Genomic DNA, 16,157 nt, shown 5'->3' with positions numbered 1-16,157 from the left:
TGTTGTTGAAGCCTTATACCAAGCCGTTAGATGTCGCGTGACAAGACGACGACGACGACGACGACGACGACGAGGAGACACATACTTCAAACAAGTTCTCTCACACACAAAGGGAAACGAGAACGTCTGTTTCTCTTGACAGCTGAGACAAGCGTCGAATTGTTATCCTTGTTGGATCTAGCCTTAACCTGAAGAGAGACACGTTCTGGAATTGCAAAGGGTGCGGGAATCTTCGGGCTGTTGGCCAGGCATAGTCTAGCTGGGATGTCCCTGGAGATGAAATCTATCTCAGTGCACGAGCATGTAAGTGATCCGTCCAGTTTCCAAGATTGTGTGTTGCTGTAAATAACAACATCCAAGCTTTTTTATTTTATTTTATTTGTTCTCTTCTTGGTGTTGGTCTTTGGGCTCCTGATAAAGAAACCCAACCCAATCGTGGAGACGGCGCCAGGCACGCTTTTGATATGAGAGGTTGATTGAGGGCTAGTGCAGTAATTAAAGAAATGATTATCCTCCTGGTGGCTTTTTAGAAAGGAGAAGCTTGTTGATCGTCGTAGATTTGCCATCCATTTCGGTGTTTTGTCCTTTTCATCAATTAGGCATGTACCAGATACAGAACAGGCAGGGCTGGTTAACCAGTTGGTGTAGAGTGGGTTGGACAGGCCAACGCATGCTCTCTAAAACAGCCCTGGAAACCAATCAGTTTTGTGGAGGGGACAGTGGAGGCCCCAGACACCTGGACAGTCTAGAAGGGCATAAATCACATCGTTAGCACTTCCATGACACTGGTAGTCGATGTATAGGTACATGTACTTTGACTGTAGGCCTGGCACTTTAATGTGCAGACCAGACAACATCTCGATAACAGATACATTATTAAATAAATAAATAAAAGAAATAATAATCTTTATAGTATCTATGAGTCTCGTATCATAAACATCTTCTAGCTGCTTCATGTCCCTTCTGCCGAGATCGCCACCTCTTACAATATTCGGCCAACATCTTCATCCCATATAGTACATGTACCTGATACAAACCCCTCGGTTGCCTTTTCGATCGCACACCCTCATCCTGTCACACCCACACCCTTCCTTAATGATTGATTGCTCTGCTTGATGGCTCGCTCATCAACCTAGTCCAGTTCTCTCCTTCTCCTCCATTTTACTTCATTTTCCTCTGCAACTCTCTCTTAGCATATTCTCGTCAATAGACAAACAACTTGTCACCACTCTTCAGCTATGGCGACGGCCGTGGAAGCCGTCGACCCCATGTCGTCACTCCAGCGGTCCGTCTCCCAGCACAGCAGCGCTTCATACGCATCCCACGCCTCCCACGTTTCCCACACATCCAACCGCAGCAACTCCAGAAGCACAAGTCTCCGATGCCCTCGTGGGCGAAAGCGACTCAGTCAGCCAGTCAGCTCTGCGAGTAGTGTTGCTGCCAGTGACAAGAGCCTCACCAGCTTCCCTAGCTTTTCGCCCGATGAGAGACCCGATAATGGTGGCTTCGACTTCCATGACAGCCCTGCCGACGACACGCCCGTTCCTCAGCCCGCGGTGCCCGAAACTGGACGTAGTTCAATCGTCGATCTTACAGGAGGTTCCGATGTACGAAGTGCCCTGTTCGAAGAGGATCACCCGGTTCGCAAGGTGCCTGGCTCGTTACACAACGCCGACGATGAGCACCTTCAACGGTTAATATCGCGCCACGGCGCCGTTGGACTCATTAGACAAATCGCCGAGGACCTCGCCCAACGAGATGCCCAAATCTCCAATATGCGCCGCCGTGCTGATGAACGAGAACGTGCTCTACGCAAGATTATTCGAGAGTGCGGCCTCTCCAACCTGGATCTCGAAACTCGGCTGCGGACCGTTGAGGCCGAGCTCCGCGCAGCTGGCAAGGGACTCCGGAGGGAAGATACCGGCTTGAGCGACCTGATGAGCGATGCGATGCAAGACACAGTAGGAGTTACAGCATATGGCGAGACGATAGCCAAAAGCTCCACGATTCGAGCAACCAGCCAATCTGTCAACACCCCCAGCGAGAACGGAAAGGGCACACTAAAGGGGTGGAAGGATTATCTTTGGGGTTCTGGAACTGCGAAACGAGCCAGCCGCACTGGCAGCGTCAACAGCGAAGTCAACCCTGCGACTGTGATACGATCGCACTCCAGTATGGATCGACGGCCAACGTTGCAGGATGACCTCTTTAACCCCCCAGATTCGCAGCCGGTTCGCAGTCCGAGTCGAGCCTCCAGTATCCAGTCAGGCGCTGCGAGCGAGCGAAAAGCTTCATCGTCGATTGCAAGCATGGCATTGCGCTTGGTTGCAGGCGGAGCTATTAGCACTCGTGAGGCTGAATCTCGGGGCCGTGCCGCGAGCAACACTTCCGTCAAGGGCGGTTCGCTTCGTGGTGTTTCGACCACAAGCAGTCGTGCGGGTCAGACTCGAGCTACATCGGTTGCTGGAGGTCCCAAGGCTTTGATGGCGATGCGTAGAGCGACACCAGGACCATCTGCTCAAGGATCAGGCAGATCGCAAGAGCAGGATTCATGGGGCAGCATGCGAGGTAGCCCCCCAGACAACTTATCATCACGACAAGAGAGCTATGGGCCTGTTGAGATGGATGCTATTCGGTCACCAGAGTCTCAGCCACCAACATTAACACATATTTACAACAACTTTCCCAATAGCGAATACCTAACCGATCGGTTTGGTTTCATTTACGATCAACGACGTAAGAAACGTCAGCGAGAAGCAGCCCAAGTGGCTCGACATATTCGCAAGGGCAGCCGCACAACAGAGATGCTAGCAAATGGCCGAGCTGGAATTTCACCCAATGTGCTGGATGATGTCCCCAGCCCCAAAGGAAGCATATCGAGTGAGGGCCGTCCCGAGAGTCTCAACAGCATGGAGGATCGCAATGCGGAAGAGGGTAAAACTAAAAGATGGACGGATTATCTCAAGATTGCGACCTTTCCCACAGAACTACTGAGTCACACGCCGAGCATAGCGATACCATCGATAGAAGTGATGGAGGGAGCTCAAACGCCCGAACCCGAACTGCACCCTACAGAGCCCGTCAAGCCAGCAATTGTTTCAACAAATTCTGGCTTAATTCCATCGGCCAGTACAACCACAGCCGTGGACAGCGAAACCTCACAACCTTCTCAGTCAGAGTCTTCGATTGCGCTCACCAAAGACGATACCGAACCTGTCAAGCTACTACTTCAACAGCTGAGCGATGTGCACGATGCTCTCCAGCGCGACAAGACGGTGCGATGGAACGATTTCCTACGCAAGGTGCGAGCTGAGCGGAAGCGTGAAGGTGATGCGGCCATTGCCGCTGCCAAGTCAGCTGCTGATGCACGCTACGAGCAACCTGCCATGATTCTACCAGAGACTCGAGTAGCTGATGGGGAGATGATCGGAGTCTCAGGACTTGGAGTCAAGGGCAAGGTTGGACGAGCTAAATGGAACGAGTTCAAAACCCTGGTACTGGGCGGTATCCCAGTTGCGTATCGCGCCAAGGTGTGGTCTGAGTGCTCAGGAGCCACTGCTCTTCGTGTTCCTGGTTATTACGAAGATCTAGTCGCTCAAAGTGGCGAGGACGACGATGCTGTCGTTGTTAGCCAGATCCAGATGGATATCAACCGAACACTAACGGACAACATCTTCTTTCGCAAGGGCCCAGGTGTGAAAAAGCTGAACGAAGTCTTGTTGGCGTATTCCAGACGCAACAGGGACGTCGGTTACTGCCAGGGCATGAACCTGATTACCGCCAACTTGCTTCTTATCATGCCATCGGCCGAAGACGCTTTCTGGGTTCTGACATCAATCATCGAGAACATTCTTCCTCACGGCTACTACGACCACTCACTTATGGCTTCGCGTGCAGATCAACAAGTGCTGCGGCAGTATGTTGCACAGGTCCTTCCCAAGCTCTCAGCACATCTTGACTCTTTGTTCATCGAGCTTGAGGCGTTGACCTTCCAATGGTTTTTGTCCGTGTTTACAGATTGTCTCAGCGCCGAGGCTCTTTTCCGTGTCTGGGATGTTGTACTCTGCACCAATGATGGCAGCACGTTTCTCTTCCAAGTAGCACTTGCGCTACTCAAGCTCAACGAAGGAAACTTGCTTCAGTGTAACACGCCCGCCGGAATTTATACATACATCAGCCATCAGATGACAGAGCATGCTATCAGTATCGATGGCCTGCTCCAAGCAAGTGAAGGATTACGAAAAGTTGTACGACGTGAAGACGTTGAGCAGCGAAGAGAGAAGGCGATACAGGCAGAAAAGGACATGATGATGGCCCGTGATGGGGACTCAGCCAGAAGCAAACCCACCGCCGAGACTGAGAGCGAAACTGGCGAGGAGTAAAACTCAAAGTACGAAAATGAAGGAAGAATAAGAAGTACATGATAGAAAAATTGGACAGGGAGGATTGGACACAGGAGCAAGGGATTTTACTTGGAGTTTGCGTCTCAGAAGGGCCATGATACCCACTACCCCCCGCGATATATAGATGTATTGTTCGCCAGGGGAGAGTTGATACATTACGGCGTTGGGATATTCGAATTGCAAGGTTATGATGTTGCGAGGTATTCACTTGTTTTTATACACGAAGAGTGTAGCGATATTACACGAAGAGATATTTTACTTTGATACATTGCTTTGATTACACTGTGTGACGACTCTGACAATCTTGCGAAGAGATGTGAGTATAGCATAACTACCTATGATATGTACATCAGTTGAGGTCTATCTATCCAGATTGATACACTCTTCCCATATTGGATATCCACAACATTCACAGCTCCATACAGGTCAGTGTTTTCATCTCGTGTTATTCATTTGCTATTTGACATTTAATTCGGAAACTAGATCACCCATCGCCATGCAAAAACGTGTTTCATGTCTCACTCTTTCTATTTTGGTATCTGGTCCTTGCTTTCCCTTATTTTCCCATTCATATCCAAAACATCCTATCGCTTGATAATGTCGGTAGCCATCTGTCTTGCGTGCTGAGCCATGATGGCATCGGCAATCACCAGCGCAGCCATGCCCTCAACAATGGGCACCGCACGAGGCACAACACAGGGATCGTGTCGGCCCTTGGCGGAGAGAATACCCTCGCCTTGACCGTCGTAGCGCGCTGTGGTCTGGTCCTGGCTGATGGTGGCAGGGGGCTTGAAGCCGACCTTGAAGAAGATGGGCATGCCGTTGCTGATACCGCCCTGAATACCGCCAGAGTGGTTCGTCTTGGTCTGGAGCTTGGAGCGGGGGATGCCTGTCTTCTCAGAGGCGGCGTCGAGGGCGGGGGCTGGCACGAAGGGGTCGTTGTGCTTGCTGCCGGTCATCTCGGCGCCTTGGAAGCCGGATCCTAGCTCGAAGGCCTTGACGGCGGGGATGGACATCATGGCGTGGGCGAGGGTGGCCTGCAGCTTGTCGAAGCAGGGCTCGCCGAGACCAGAGGGCGCATTGCGGATGACGCAGGTGACGGTTCCGCCAGTGCTGTCGTGGGCGTCTCGCAGCTCAGCGATGCGTGCCTCCATGGCTCGACCGTAGGCGTCGTCGGGGCATCGCACGGGGAGGTTGTCGTCGACCTCTTGACGGGTGATTCTCTCAGCGAGACTGAGGAAGGCAGGGTCAGCGCTCATGGAGTCACTGTCGCCAAAGAGCTTGATGTTTCCGACAGAGGTGACAAAGGCAACGATCTCGATGCCATAGGCCTCCTTGAGCCACTTCTCAGCGACAGCACCGGCGGCCACGCGAGCAATTGTCTCACGGGCGGAGCTGCGGCCACCGCCAGATGAGGCCTTGGTGCCGTACTTTTCGAGGTAGGTCCAGTCGGCATGGCTGGGACGGGGGTAGAGGTCGATGGTCTTGTTGCCGTAGTCCTTTGGTCGCTGATCCTCGTTGGGAACAGTTAGGAGGATGGGTGTGCCGAGGGTGACGCCATCCTCAGTGCCGGAGTGGATGGTGACTCTGTCTTTTTCGTTACGGGGCGTGGTGATGGCGGATTGGCCAGGTCGACGACGGTTGAGCTGGGGCTGGATATCAGCCTCTGTGAGGCCAAGGTTGGGAGGGCAGTTGTCGATGATGCACGAGACAGATTTGCCATGAGACTCGCCAGCGCTGCAAGAGCCAAGAGAGTCAGTTTCTGTTTCTCTTTCTCTGTGTATTCCTTGGAGGGGTAGTAAATCACTTACGTCGTCACCCGGAAGAATTGTCCAAAGCTGGACATGATGAGCCTGAGTTTTGTTTTAAGTGGTGATGATGCGGGTTTTGGTGTTTATGGAGGGGGAGAAACGGGGACCTGAAAGAGGAAGAAAAAAAAAAAGATGGCGGCCGTTGAGAGTTTAGTTTGCAATCGACAGAGGTCGAGAACTTGTGAGGCTGGAAGTTTGACCTATCCGATGTCGGTGCCAGTTTTTTTACTTTCTGTGTCCTTTGCCTTTGATTTTGACTGAAGCGCGGGGGAGGGGCAATTCTACTGGTCGATGATGTAGTTGATGAATTGGGTCAATAGAGTCAATTGAATCAATTGAATCAATTGATTAAAGCAGTTGATATACATAAATTACTTCCAAAGAATGATAAGATAACTATTATGCTTATATATATGTATGTATATATAATACGGCGACATCGGGCTAATGCTGATGTGACTCAAACAGACATTGTTGTATTCAGTCAGGCCTTCCAACGGAAGTCTGGATAATTCATCATCCCCCACCACACGCTGTAACTTTCAGGGCGATCCCACTGTAACTAAAAGAATAACAGGGTCCATCATCATCCACTACAGAGTAACAAAACGTCATGGAAAGAGTATTACCGATCTGGGTTATCAATCAACCGATCCATGGCTAAAGACACTCACGCTGCGAATCGGTACTTTCCACAAATGCAAGGCACAGCGATATCACTGGGACGGATGCCACCGCTACTGTCCGTTGCAACCGCCTCTAAATTTACAGGCGCTGCAGTACATGTGTCACTGTTTCGAGTCTTCAGTGGGTCCTGTACCTCCTGGAGCTTTCCGGGTGATGCAAGGCTGAGATTTACTAGTAGATAGCTTCAACAGCAACAACAACAACTCATCAGGCATTACCGTTCCTTGGATAGAATTCATATCTTTGCATCACTTCATCGCCCAATCATTAATCCTCAACACTCTCCCAGTACTGGAAGTAGCCATTGACTCATCTGTCATCATGATGCTCCTCAAACGCCCCTTGCAAAACTCAACGCCGAGGTCAATACCACGACTCATTCCCTCACTATCAACTATCCCAAGACGTCAGTTCACAGATGCAGCATCCCATTCATCCAACAAGATACAAGTCTACACTTCAAAATCCCGTGACCCATTCCTGAACCTCTCTGTAGAGCATTATCTCCTCCAAAAGACACCCCCTGAGTCAACAATCCTCTTCCTCTACACCAACGACCCCTGCATCGTCTTTGGCCGTAACCAGAACCCGTGGATGGAAGTGAATCTCCCGAGACTTGACAAGTTTCGTAACGATCCTGCGAGTGTGGGTTGGACTGGAGGGCCGGTGCAGCTCGTGCGTCGTCGTTCGGGGGGCGGCGCTGTCTTTCATGATGAAGGAAACGTCAACTTCAGTGTTATATGCCCACCCGCTGTGTTTGATCGAAACAAGCACGCCGAGATGGTTGTGCGAGCGCTTTCGTCTCTTGGAAAACCAAACACGCGGGTTAACGAACGACACGACATTGTCATGGATATCCCCAACGACCCCATCGGAACGTACAAGATCTCAGGTTCCGCCTACAAACTCACTCGTCTCCGATCTCTCCATCACGGCACTTGTCTCCTCCGCAGCCCAAACCTGAAGAACATCTCAGGCATGCTGCGCTCACCTGCCGAACCATTCATCAAGACGCGGGGTGTCGACAGCGTCCGTAGTCCCGTTCGAAACGTGGGCATCGAAAATGCCGCCTTTGAGGGTGCTGTGTTGGAGGAGTTCGCACGCATGTACGGCGATGCACAGGTCCGTGAGGAAATCAGCGACAAAGTGCGTGGACTTGATGTCATCCGCAAAGGCTACGACGAGCTGCAATCCCGGGACTGGATCTATGGCCAGACACCACGGTTCACCTTCTCATCCTACCCATACGCCGAAGATCCACGGGAACGACCACAACTGGACTTTGACGTGAGTCACACTTAACACTAATACATGACAAATAGGTTAACATAATCATAGACCAAACTTCGCTTCGATGCCAGGCACGGTGTCGTTGAAAAGTTCACAGCTCAAGGTGCATCATCTGCTACGGAACAAGGTGACTTGTCAGCTCTCGCGTCATCATCCATCTACGACGTCTCCAGCTGGACCGCGCAGCTTTCCCAAGCTGGTATCTCCGACGGAGAGGCGGTAAAGTTCGGGTCATGGATGGACAACGTCCTAGGAGTCGACTTCACGAAGCCTACGCAATAATACTACTCTGAAGAGGCTGCAACTTGATACGCGCAACGTCAGAGAGGCAAATACGAGCAAACCGTCTCATCCATGCTGTCCGTCTCTTTCACTACACTACTACACCACTTCGTTGCACCGAGCATTCCGTTATCTTCCTTGGTTTCTATGTCTCACTCAAAAAGTGTGAATCCGAATAGACCCGGTGACTGCCTAGTCGGTTGGTTAGCATGTGAACTTTGCACAATGGTAGAAATGGCCACGCACTTTTTCAGACAAGAACAAGGCTGGCTGAGCCTCGTACGCGTCGCGTCTAAACGGCAAAAGGACGCGTTGCCCTCTCATTTATCGCCCCGTAACGGGCCAGACCTCGAACTGTGAGATGTTGGAGTCGAGCAACATGTCTCGGCTGCCAACAGGTGGGAAGCTTGGTTGAAGCTAAGGGCATCACATGGCTTGTCAGCCGACCTGGAATCCATCACACATCGAGACTCCCAACATTGCCCAGCCTTTCGACAGTGCAGTCTGTGCTCAACACCACCCTTCCTCAGCCTCCCGTTGTCTGATAGGCGACCGTCTTCATCCTGTCTTGTTTCCATATCCGGCGCACTGTCCAGATCGTGCAACATGACTGGCCGGACAGCTTCAACAAAAGCTCAACGTGTGGCTGCTAAGCAGACAGCTGCTCGTACGGGGAGGATAGTGAGACATTTTGGCGGAGATTTTGGAATCAGATCACAACCTACCACGTATTGGGATAAAGGGGGCAAGACCCTGGGGGCTCATGGGGTTACAGCCTCCACCTGAGAGTGTTCAATATCCTGTTTTTTGAAACAAATAAAGATATCCATGTGGTCCGGCAGACGAAAAGAGATGTTGAGATCTTAAGATGGAGGGTCCGGGAATGCGGGCTCCGAGACATGCATTGCTGATCTCGAGCGGTTATCGCAATTTCATGAGTTTATTGCAGCGGATTTGGAATGGTATTTTTTGTTCATCTTCAACACCCTGGACCCTGAGAGGCGATGCAGTGGCCAAAGTTGTATTGATTGCTTGATATTTCGTACATCACCCAGGGCGTAAAGTCAACGGTTTTGTTCGACTGAAACTCGAGACTCAGAACTCGGACCTGGGCTTAGGGCTGAAGTAAGCCGTGTCAGCCATCTATTGTTATGTTGGGCGTTATCATGAGCCGGATTTGGAAATAGAAGACTTACTATGTAGTATGCCGCTCACCAAATCATGTCATGTATGTCAGTGTATCATATTCCTCAACACGACTCTCGACCAAAGTGGTGGCCGCATCCGTATCAACACAACTCTCACGAGACGATCCACCATGTCCAAAAACTGACGAGATGATCAATAGCTGATCCAGGGTAAATAATGAATTATTAACCCACCAACAACTCTTCACCAAAAGACGCATCATCTTGACGTTAGACTCAGACATGCCCTCCATATCTCCACACCACCAATAAGCCAACCATGCTAGTCAGTCAGCCAGCCGTGTCTCCATTCTCATCACCCTCTAGGATCCGCAAAAAGCGAACATGTTGTGCATGAGCCTACCCCAGGCCCAACAAATAACCTATCAATGCGATTTCTTCATTTGGCGTCCATACAGTTGCACTCCAAAGTCAAGCTGCGCATTCCCGTTTGTGGCGTAAAGGACCACATACATGATATCAAATTTGTGGGCGTTTGATTGGTACTTGCTGTTGACAGCAGATGCAGAGTTGACCAGGACCAGTCCTATCGTGATCAGAGTGCAGGGCTCGATGCCAGTCAACCTACATAGGTAGTATTGTGACAATAACATTGTACTATCACTCTGCACCGGCGCAGGTGCTTGGTCGAACCATTGAACCTTGCTCCGCAAATATCGACTAGGGCATTAAAACGGAAAGTGTGCTTTGCATACGTACTATGTATGTATGTCCTGTAGAGAAAATGGTGGTTGCCATTTGTTCGATCCCTGCTCCCAGCCCGACAATGGGCGCTTACTCGCACTGGCTAGTAAACGAAACGACGCAGTTGTACCCGTATATAGCCAACACCGAGGCAAATCAAGAACCCGATATCAAACAAAACTCTCAAGGGCAACAACCACCAGCTCCGTGGTCCGAAACTCTGGAGCGCAACTATGTGACAAATCCAGGTAGTCTAGCGCTCAGACAATGGAGCAGTGTCTCCGGGAAGCTAGTGCATATCTTGTTTTTTTGGTTTTTTTTTGGTTGCCGTGTACTGCTGGATCTGAAGATCAATTGCAGCTGCGATCCCTGGCGGAGGGGTACTAAGGTTTGACCATCAAAGCCAGGTTCTGTACAAGGCAGGGATAATGCTGGGTTGCCAATGAACGGTACCTCGTCATCAAGTCCTCCTCACAGTGCACCTCGATCTTGATTGTGGCCGTCTTGGCTATTCACGAGCAGCAAAAGTGTCAGCAAAATATGGCATCGAGTGATGATCCTTTTCACACAGACAGTCAACGGCCTGGACCCTGCTAGAGTGTGAAAATGTGACATGTCGTTTTCCGTGCCATCTGAAAAGAGCGTTTGCGGAACTTGCTAAGTCCAATAGTCGAGACATGCAGCGTGTTGCAGAGCCCTGCCTGTTTTTAAACGATCAACCAGACAGCCGTTTATCAATTGCCGAGAACGAGCAGCATCATGGTAAAATTGAAACGGTCGACACCTGATAAAGAAACAATGTTTTTAATTTACACAGGTCCATGTGATAGTGTCGTTGCTGATCCCTGGCGTATGTGACGGGCTATATCAAATATGACAAGACGAAAAATCCCAAGTTGGAAATGCAGACATCCAACTTGTGTTGTTGAGATGTCGAACAAAGGCGTGTCTAACTTAACCACACCGTGACGACTTTACCGAGCTGTCTTGCTCGAGCGACTCGCTCAATGAATGTGATTCGTCAAGCAATGCCTGCTTATCCCGTTTTTCCCTTTATGGAATATTATTCTTGGCAATGTAACACTCTAAACCCTTCTTTTAATCATGACGGAACAAGTGCTACACCTCATTTGCTGGAATTGTCAAGGACACCACCCTACAGTACCGTCGCTTACGGCGGGACAGAATTTCCTGGTACAACGTAGAGTATGGAATACGGTGGATTGGGTCTCCCGCGGGCCAACGACAATCGACAGTTCTTTATCTAGTAGAACCTCTTCATGAGGCGGTCTATGACTTCTGAGTAATGACACTCCCTTGGCAATTCCTGCGTCATTGGAGGTGTGCTGTCTTGACGACTTTGTATTTTTGTAGCGTTAAGCCCGCTTAATTCTTTGCAATTGAGGTTGCCTTGAGGGAAAAGAGCAAGAAGGACAAGACAAAACGCGACGAAGCCGCAGAACCCTTGCGGTGTGAAGATGCAATGCAGTGAGGATCAGGCCTGACATGACTTGGAGCTGGATCATTCGCCCACCGATCTCGCGCGGCTTTTGCGATAGCAAGGTTCAGATCAGTTAACAGCCGCCACGTTGGATGCAGGAACTTGAGGCGCTGTAATGCAGCTGTGGCATTGCACAGCATGGCGTAGCGAGTGTTTTGGATGGGAAATGTCAAAGAACAGCATGTGTTACCACCGAGGGACCAGCCGATTGGTAGTTTGAGTTTCTTGGGGTTGTATCAGAAGATATGAGGGCTGGAGTTGCATGGATATTCTTAGCTCTCTTGTCTCCTCAAAATACTGTTAAATGATTATCTGCAGTACTGGAGATTATCAGACGATGCTTCCAACTGTAATTGACGGGAACAAGAGCTGGTCCGTGGCCTCGGCTATGATGGGACGGAACGACAAACGCACGGTTGTTGGACAAGGATGATGAGTGCGGGCAGACCGGGCTATACTCTAATAGGAGGTATCATCAAAGCCGACGACCCCACTGTCGTCAGTTCATCTCGCACTAATGACCTGCTGTCCTGCTGTTGAGATGAAGCATTTTTGATACTTAATCTCACAAGGAACGCAATAAAGCGACAGCGCAAGCTTGAAGTTAATCTGTGCCTCAATCCAGGTGCATGTTCGGAGTTTAGCCGTGGGTGAGTAACACCGAATTGTGTCAGAGAATGTGCGATATGATGCCGATTGGCATTGATGCAATCCTCCTACTTGGAGAGTTGAATATGTAAACAGATCGTTCAGTTGCATTATCGTCGCATCTCTGCACATAAACTTTCAAGTATCACCCTTGTCAGGCCATGCAGCGCAGAGTCCAACGGCATCGAGACCATGGGCGTCTGCAGCGTCATCTCATGGGCCGTGACATACCATAACAACCCGAAGAGCGCTGCAAGTAACGCAACAGTGGTTTGTGATCGCTTAACGGCGTCGGCAGTCAAGCCACGAGAAGTGACCTCACTATGGGGTTGGCACTTGGTTAAGACCCAGCCAATAGGCATGAGAGTAACTCAACGTCACATACGACGTTAATTGTCCAGGCCCATGGATGTAGGCAGGGCGCTGCTGATATTGTCTTAGTCGTTTTATGACAACGACGACAGCAGCAGGAACATAGAGGCTGAATATGTAGTACGTAGTTGTGTCCCCTGCCTCTATCCCCTGTCATGCTGGTGACGAACCCTTGATCGTGTTCCATTGCCCAGCTTCTACCCCAAGGGCAGGCCCGCTCGGTGCTCCGCTTATCGTCCGAGCCGGGCCGGTGTTGAAGCCTTTGGTGGTTGTGAGAGTGCTCTAGCGTCGGAGCCACAAGCTCCCTTGACTTGAAAGCTCTCCAGCTCGCCCCTGTCTCATTCCATGCAGCAGTTTGTCTCTTCTTCTCACGGGGGAAATTACCCAATGAATAACACTTGACCTAAAGGATCTTGGATTTGAACAGGGCCCTCTCTGGTTGCCGCTGCGACTGCAGCTTTGACAAGAAGTGGTTATGGTGGATGGCAGTATAATTGCCGGTAATATTAGATGAAATGCCTGCTCGCACCTCGTGGTTTTCGCAGATAGCCTGACCCTCTGGAGGTAGGTGGTCCTGGTATGTTGATACCTCCAAAAGAGGGTGCTATGCCGGGCTAGATCTGGGCAAAGGCGGTTTGGCGGGAGTGCTCATTGGAGCTAGGAGCGAGCAGCTTGAGGATGGGAAAAGAGGCCCAGAGAGCTCCATGTGCGAAGAGATTTGCCTATTAAGACCCCTGCTTCTATAATCATGGCGTTGTGAGACATTAGATATGGTGCTTCCTGAAATGCATCAGTCTAAGCCAGTCAGGAGCCGGTGTACTAGTATCTCGCCGATATGTCGGTTTCTTATCGGCGTCCAGTTGGGATTGATTCTTTTTCTTCGTGGTGCAAGTCTTGGCGGTCCAGATCCCTTTCGATGTCTTGTATGTTGGCTGCGTCTTGACCGTGGCGGATGCTGGTGGTGATTAAATCACTAGCTCAATGTCACGGTCAAGTGATATTGGGCGTGACTGGCGCTTGGATGTCCCAAAAGGGACCGCGGTGTGCATTCTTGCCCATGCTAGCGACACCAGTGGGCTGTATTCTGGGAATGAGGTTGTGCTAGATTGGGCCTTTGGGCGGTATTGTGATGATGCCTGATGTTCGAGATGTCGAGACTCGCGAAACCGAGCATGGGGAAAGAGCTCAATGAACCCACAGCAGAGGATTAGAAGTGGATGCAGACGTCCGTAGTGTGGCGGGGGAAGGTGCAGTGCAGCTGCGGCAGCAGGGCAGGTAGCTCTATAGGTCAGGTACGGTACGGCCGCAGTCGCAATCGCGGTTGGAAAAAGCAAGCAAGGAAGAGGAAGGAAGGGGTCCTTAGTAAATCCTGCGGGAATTAGGTGCCTGTTTCTCGGTAGTATTACTCTGGGGTAATAGCAACGACATCATGGATGTGATTCAACTACGACCCTCATCATGATGTTTTTATTTGGTGAGTGAATTGCAGTAGAAGTCTCATCAGGCTCGTCTAGGTGTTGATACACACCTACCAAGGCATTCATTACTGCAGTATTGATCCCATGGTGAAAAAAGTCGGGAAAATACCAATGCAATGGCCATAAAACGCGGAGGAACGACGGGCGGGGGCCGAATGCCGGCCTTGTGCATTTACATGCAGATACAGCAAAGTGCAGTCAAAGACGAAGACGCTAAAGTACTGGGATCAGAAAGCAAGCAAGCACCTTGACATGTCGGTACGGAAGTGAAACCGACGGAGAAACCATCGTGGCGAGTCATTTACCAATGAATCAAACAGCAAATACAGAGTACCGATGAAGCATTGGTTCATTTCGTATGTATAATCCAACCTACAGCAGATACTAGGTTTCAGTCCCAACAATGCGTACAAAACTCCAAAGGAATGCATGTGATTCAGAGATAGCATGATTCAAACGGCGCCTTTAGCCTGGAAGTTGGATATTAAAAAAAGGGGCAGCTAAGAATTGCCGATTCTGATCGACACAGCGAATTTGCTAGTTCGTCGTTGTCTGCTAGAACGAAGTCTATCTCCGGCCATACTGATAATCTTGGTAACCCCATGTCATTCAACCGCTGCACGACGTAGCACAATTATGCACAATTATCCCGAATCTATCTAATCACAGTCAGTTCGTCTTGTTCGTCATGATCAGCCATCTTTCAGGGTATCTGCGATGACAAGAGTCCAGTGTTTCCGACTGAGACTTCAGTTGGCACGCGAGCATCGCCCGTTTGCGTAGAACCTCAGCTCACCTTGCCACGATGTGCCAGCCAGCCATGTACGAGTGTACGAATATAGACAAAAACATTTTGACTTGGTGTCGTATCCTTGCAGTACAGAGGGAGGAACCTGAATCAGACTGGCTTCCATTTGGCCCTGCAGCCGTGACGCAGACGGCGTCTAGGGCGGCGGCGTAGGAGGAAAACGCCGGCCGGCTTTTGTTGTGAGTTGATGCCGTACAACATGGACAACTTCCGTTGAACCTCTGAAACGAGGCTTTTAGAGTTTCATGTAGTCTGTTGGCTATCGAAATACAACGCAAGACATGGCTAAAACTAGAGTGTTCAGGTTCCTTATCAAGGTATGGAGCTGAAAGTGCAAAGAAAAAGCAAGCAAATGGGATAGAAAAAAAGAACCTGCATTCCCAGATGCGGATCTTATCGTAGCTGGGACAGGGGGACAGCCTGGTGTCCCCAGCGGATGGGTCTAGCCCCAGAGACACGACAAGGCCTAGCAAGCCACCGAACCCCAACGCGAGCGAATCTGATGAGTTGAGGATTCGCAGACACATGGAAAGGTGAAATGGTAAACTACCATTGGCTCCTTGTCATGATTGCTCATCCCTCCATCAATTGGTTCCTCGCTGTTGTTTATCTTATCGACCCATTCATCCATTTGCAGTTGGGACTTGAGGTGGACTTGGTGATCTTCAGAATCATGATGATCTGGGCACCTTGTAACGCAAACACAACAGCCGAAGTGATGTGCTCGAAGAATTGTCTCGAAACGTCCACAGAATCATGGATCGTTCCAAGGCTTCGACAGCTGGATTGATGCATCATAACCTGGTAAGGTAAGGTACCATAAACTTAACTTTTGTCCCCAGCGAAACGCTGCTCCACCGGCACCACTGGTACAAGTACGTACGGTTTGCGCGTAGTGTGCATACGGTACGTCCGGACTTCATTCAGCGCATCCTCGGGTCAGCATGCGCCTGTAGCGCACTGAGAAGCACAACCTTACAGTACG

The 16,157-nt window shown here is 50.3% G+C and overlaps 3 protein-coding genes across 3 annotated transcripts; 2 read left to right on the top strand and 1 right to left on the bottom strand.

Moving 5' to 3' along the window:
- Positions 1 to 1,238: 1,238 nt before the first annotated feature.
- On the top strand, positions 1,239 to 4,382 carry FGSG_01644 (uncharacterized protein; the record flags this gene model as incomplete). The annotated part of the gene is made up of 1 exon (XM_011319167.1): positions 1,239 to 4,382. The coding sequence occupies one exon, from the start codon at positions 1,239 to 1,241 to the stop codon at positions 4,380 to 4,382; it is 3,144 nt and encodes a 1,047-aa protein (XP_011317469.1).
- A 452-nt stretch (positions 4,383 to 4,834) lies between these two features.
- FGSG_01643 (chorismate synthase) lies at positions 4,835 to 6,346 on the bottom strand. Its single transcript, XM_011319166.1, has 2 exons — positions 6,215 to 6,346; positions 4,835 to 6,140 (listed from the first exon to the last, which is right to left on the bottom strand). The coding sequence occupies exons 1-2, from the start codon at positions 6,247 to 6,249 to the stop codon at positions 4,988 to 4,990; spliced, it is 1,188 nt and encodes a 395-aa protein (XP_011317468.1). The 5' UTR covers positions 6,250 to 6,346; the 3' UTR covers positions 4,835 to 4,987.
- An 876-nt stretch (positions 6,347 to 7,222) lies between these two features.
- FGSG_01642 (uncharacterized protein) lies at positions 7,223 to 8,473 on the top strand (the record flags this gene model as incomplete). Its single annotated transcript, XM_011319165.1, has 2 exons — positions 7,223 to 8,188; positions 8,240 to 8,473. The coding sequence occupies 2 exons, from the start codon at positions 7,223 to 7,225 to the stop codon at positions 8,471 to 8,473; spliced, it is 1,200 nt and encodes a 399-aa protein (XP_011317467.1).
- Between the last annotated feature and the right edge of the window lie 7,684 nt (positions 8,474 to 16,157).

Source organism: Fusarium graminearum, chromosome 1 (genome assembly GCF_000240135.3).
Source record: "Fusarium graminearum PH-1 chromosome 1, whole genome shotgun sequence".
In the NCBI taxonomy this organism is placed as follows: domain Eukaryota; kingdom Fungi; phylum Ascomycota; class Sordariomycetes; order Hypocreales; family Nectriaceae; genus Fusarium; species Fusarium graminearum.
This window is presented reverse-complemented; position numbering and strand designations above follow the sequence as displayed.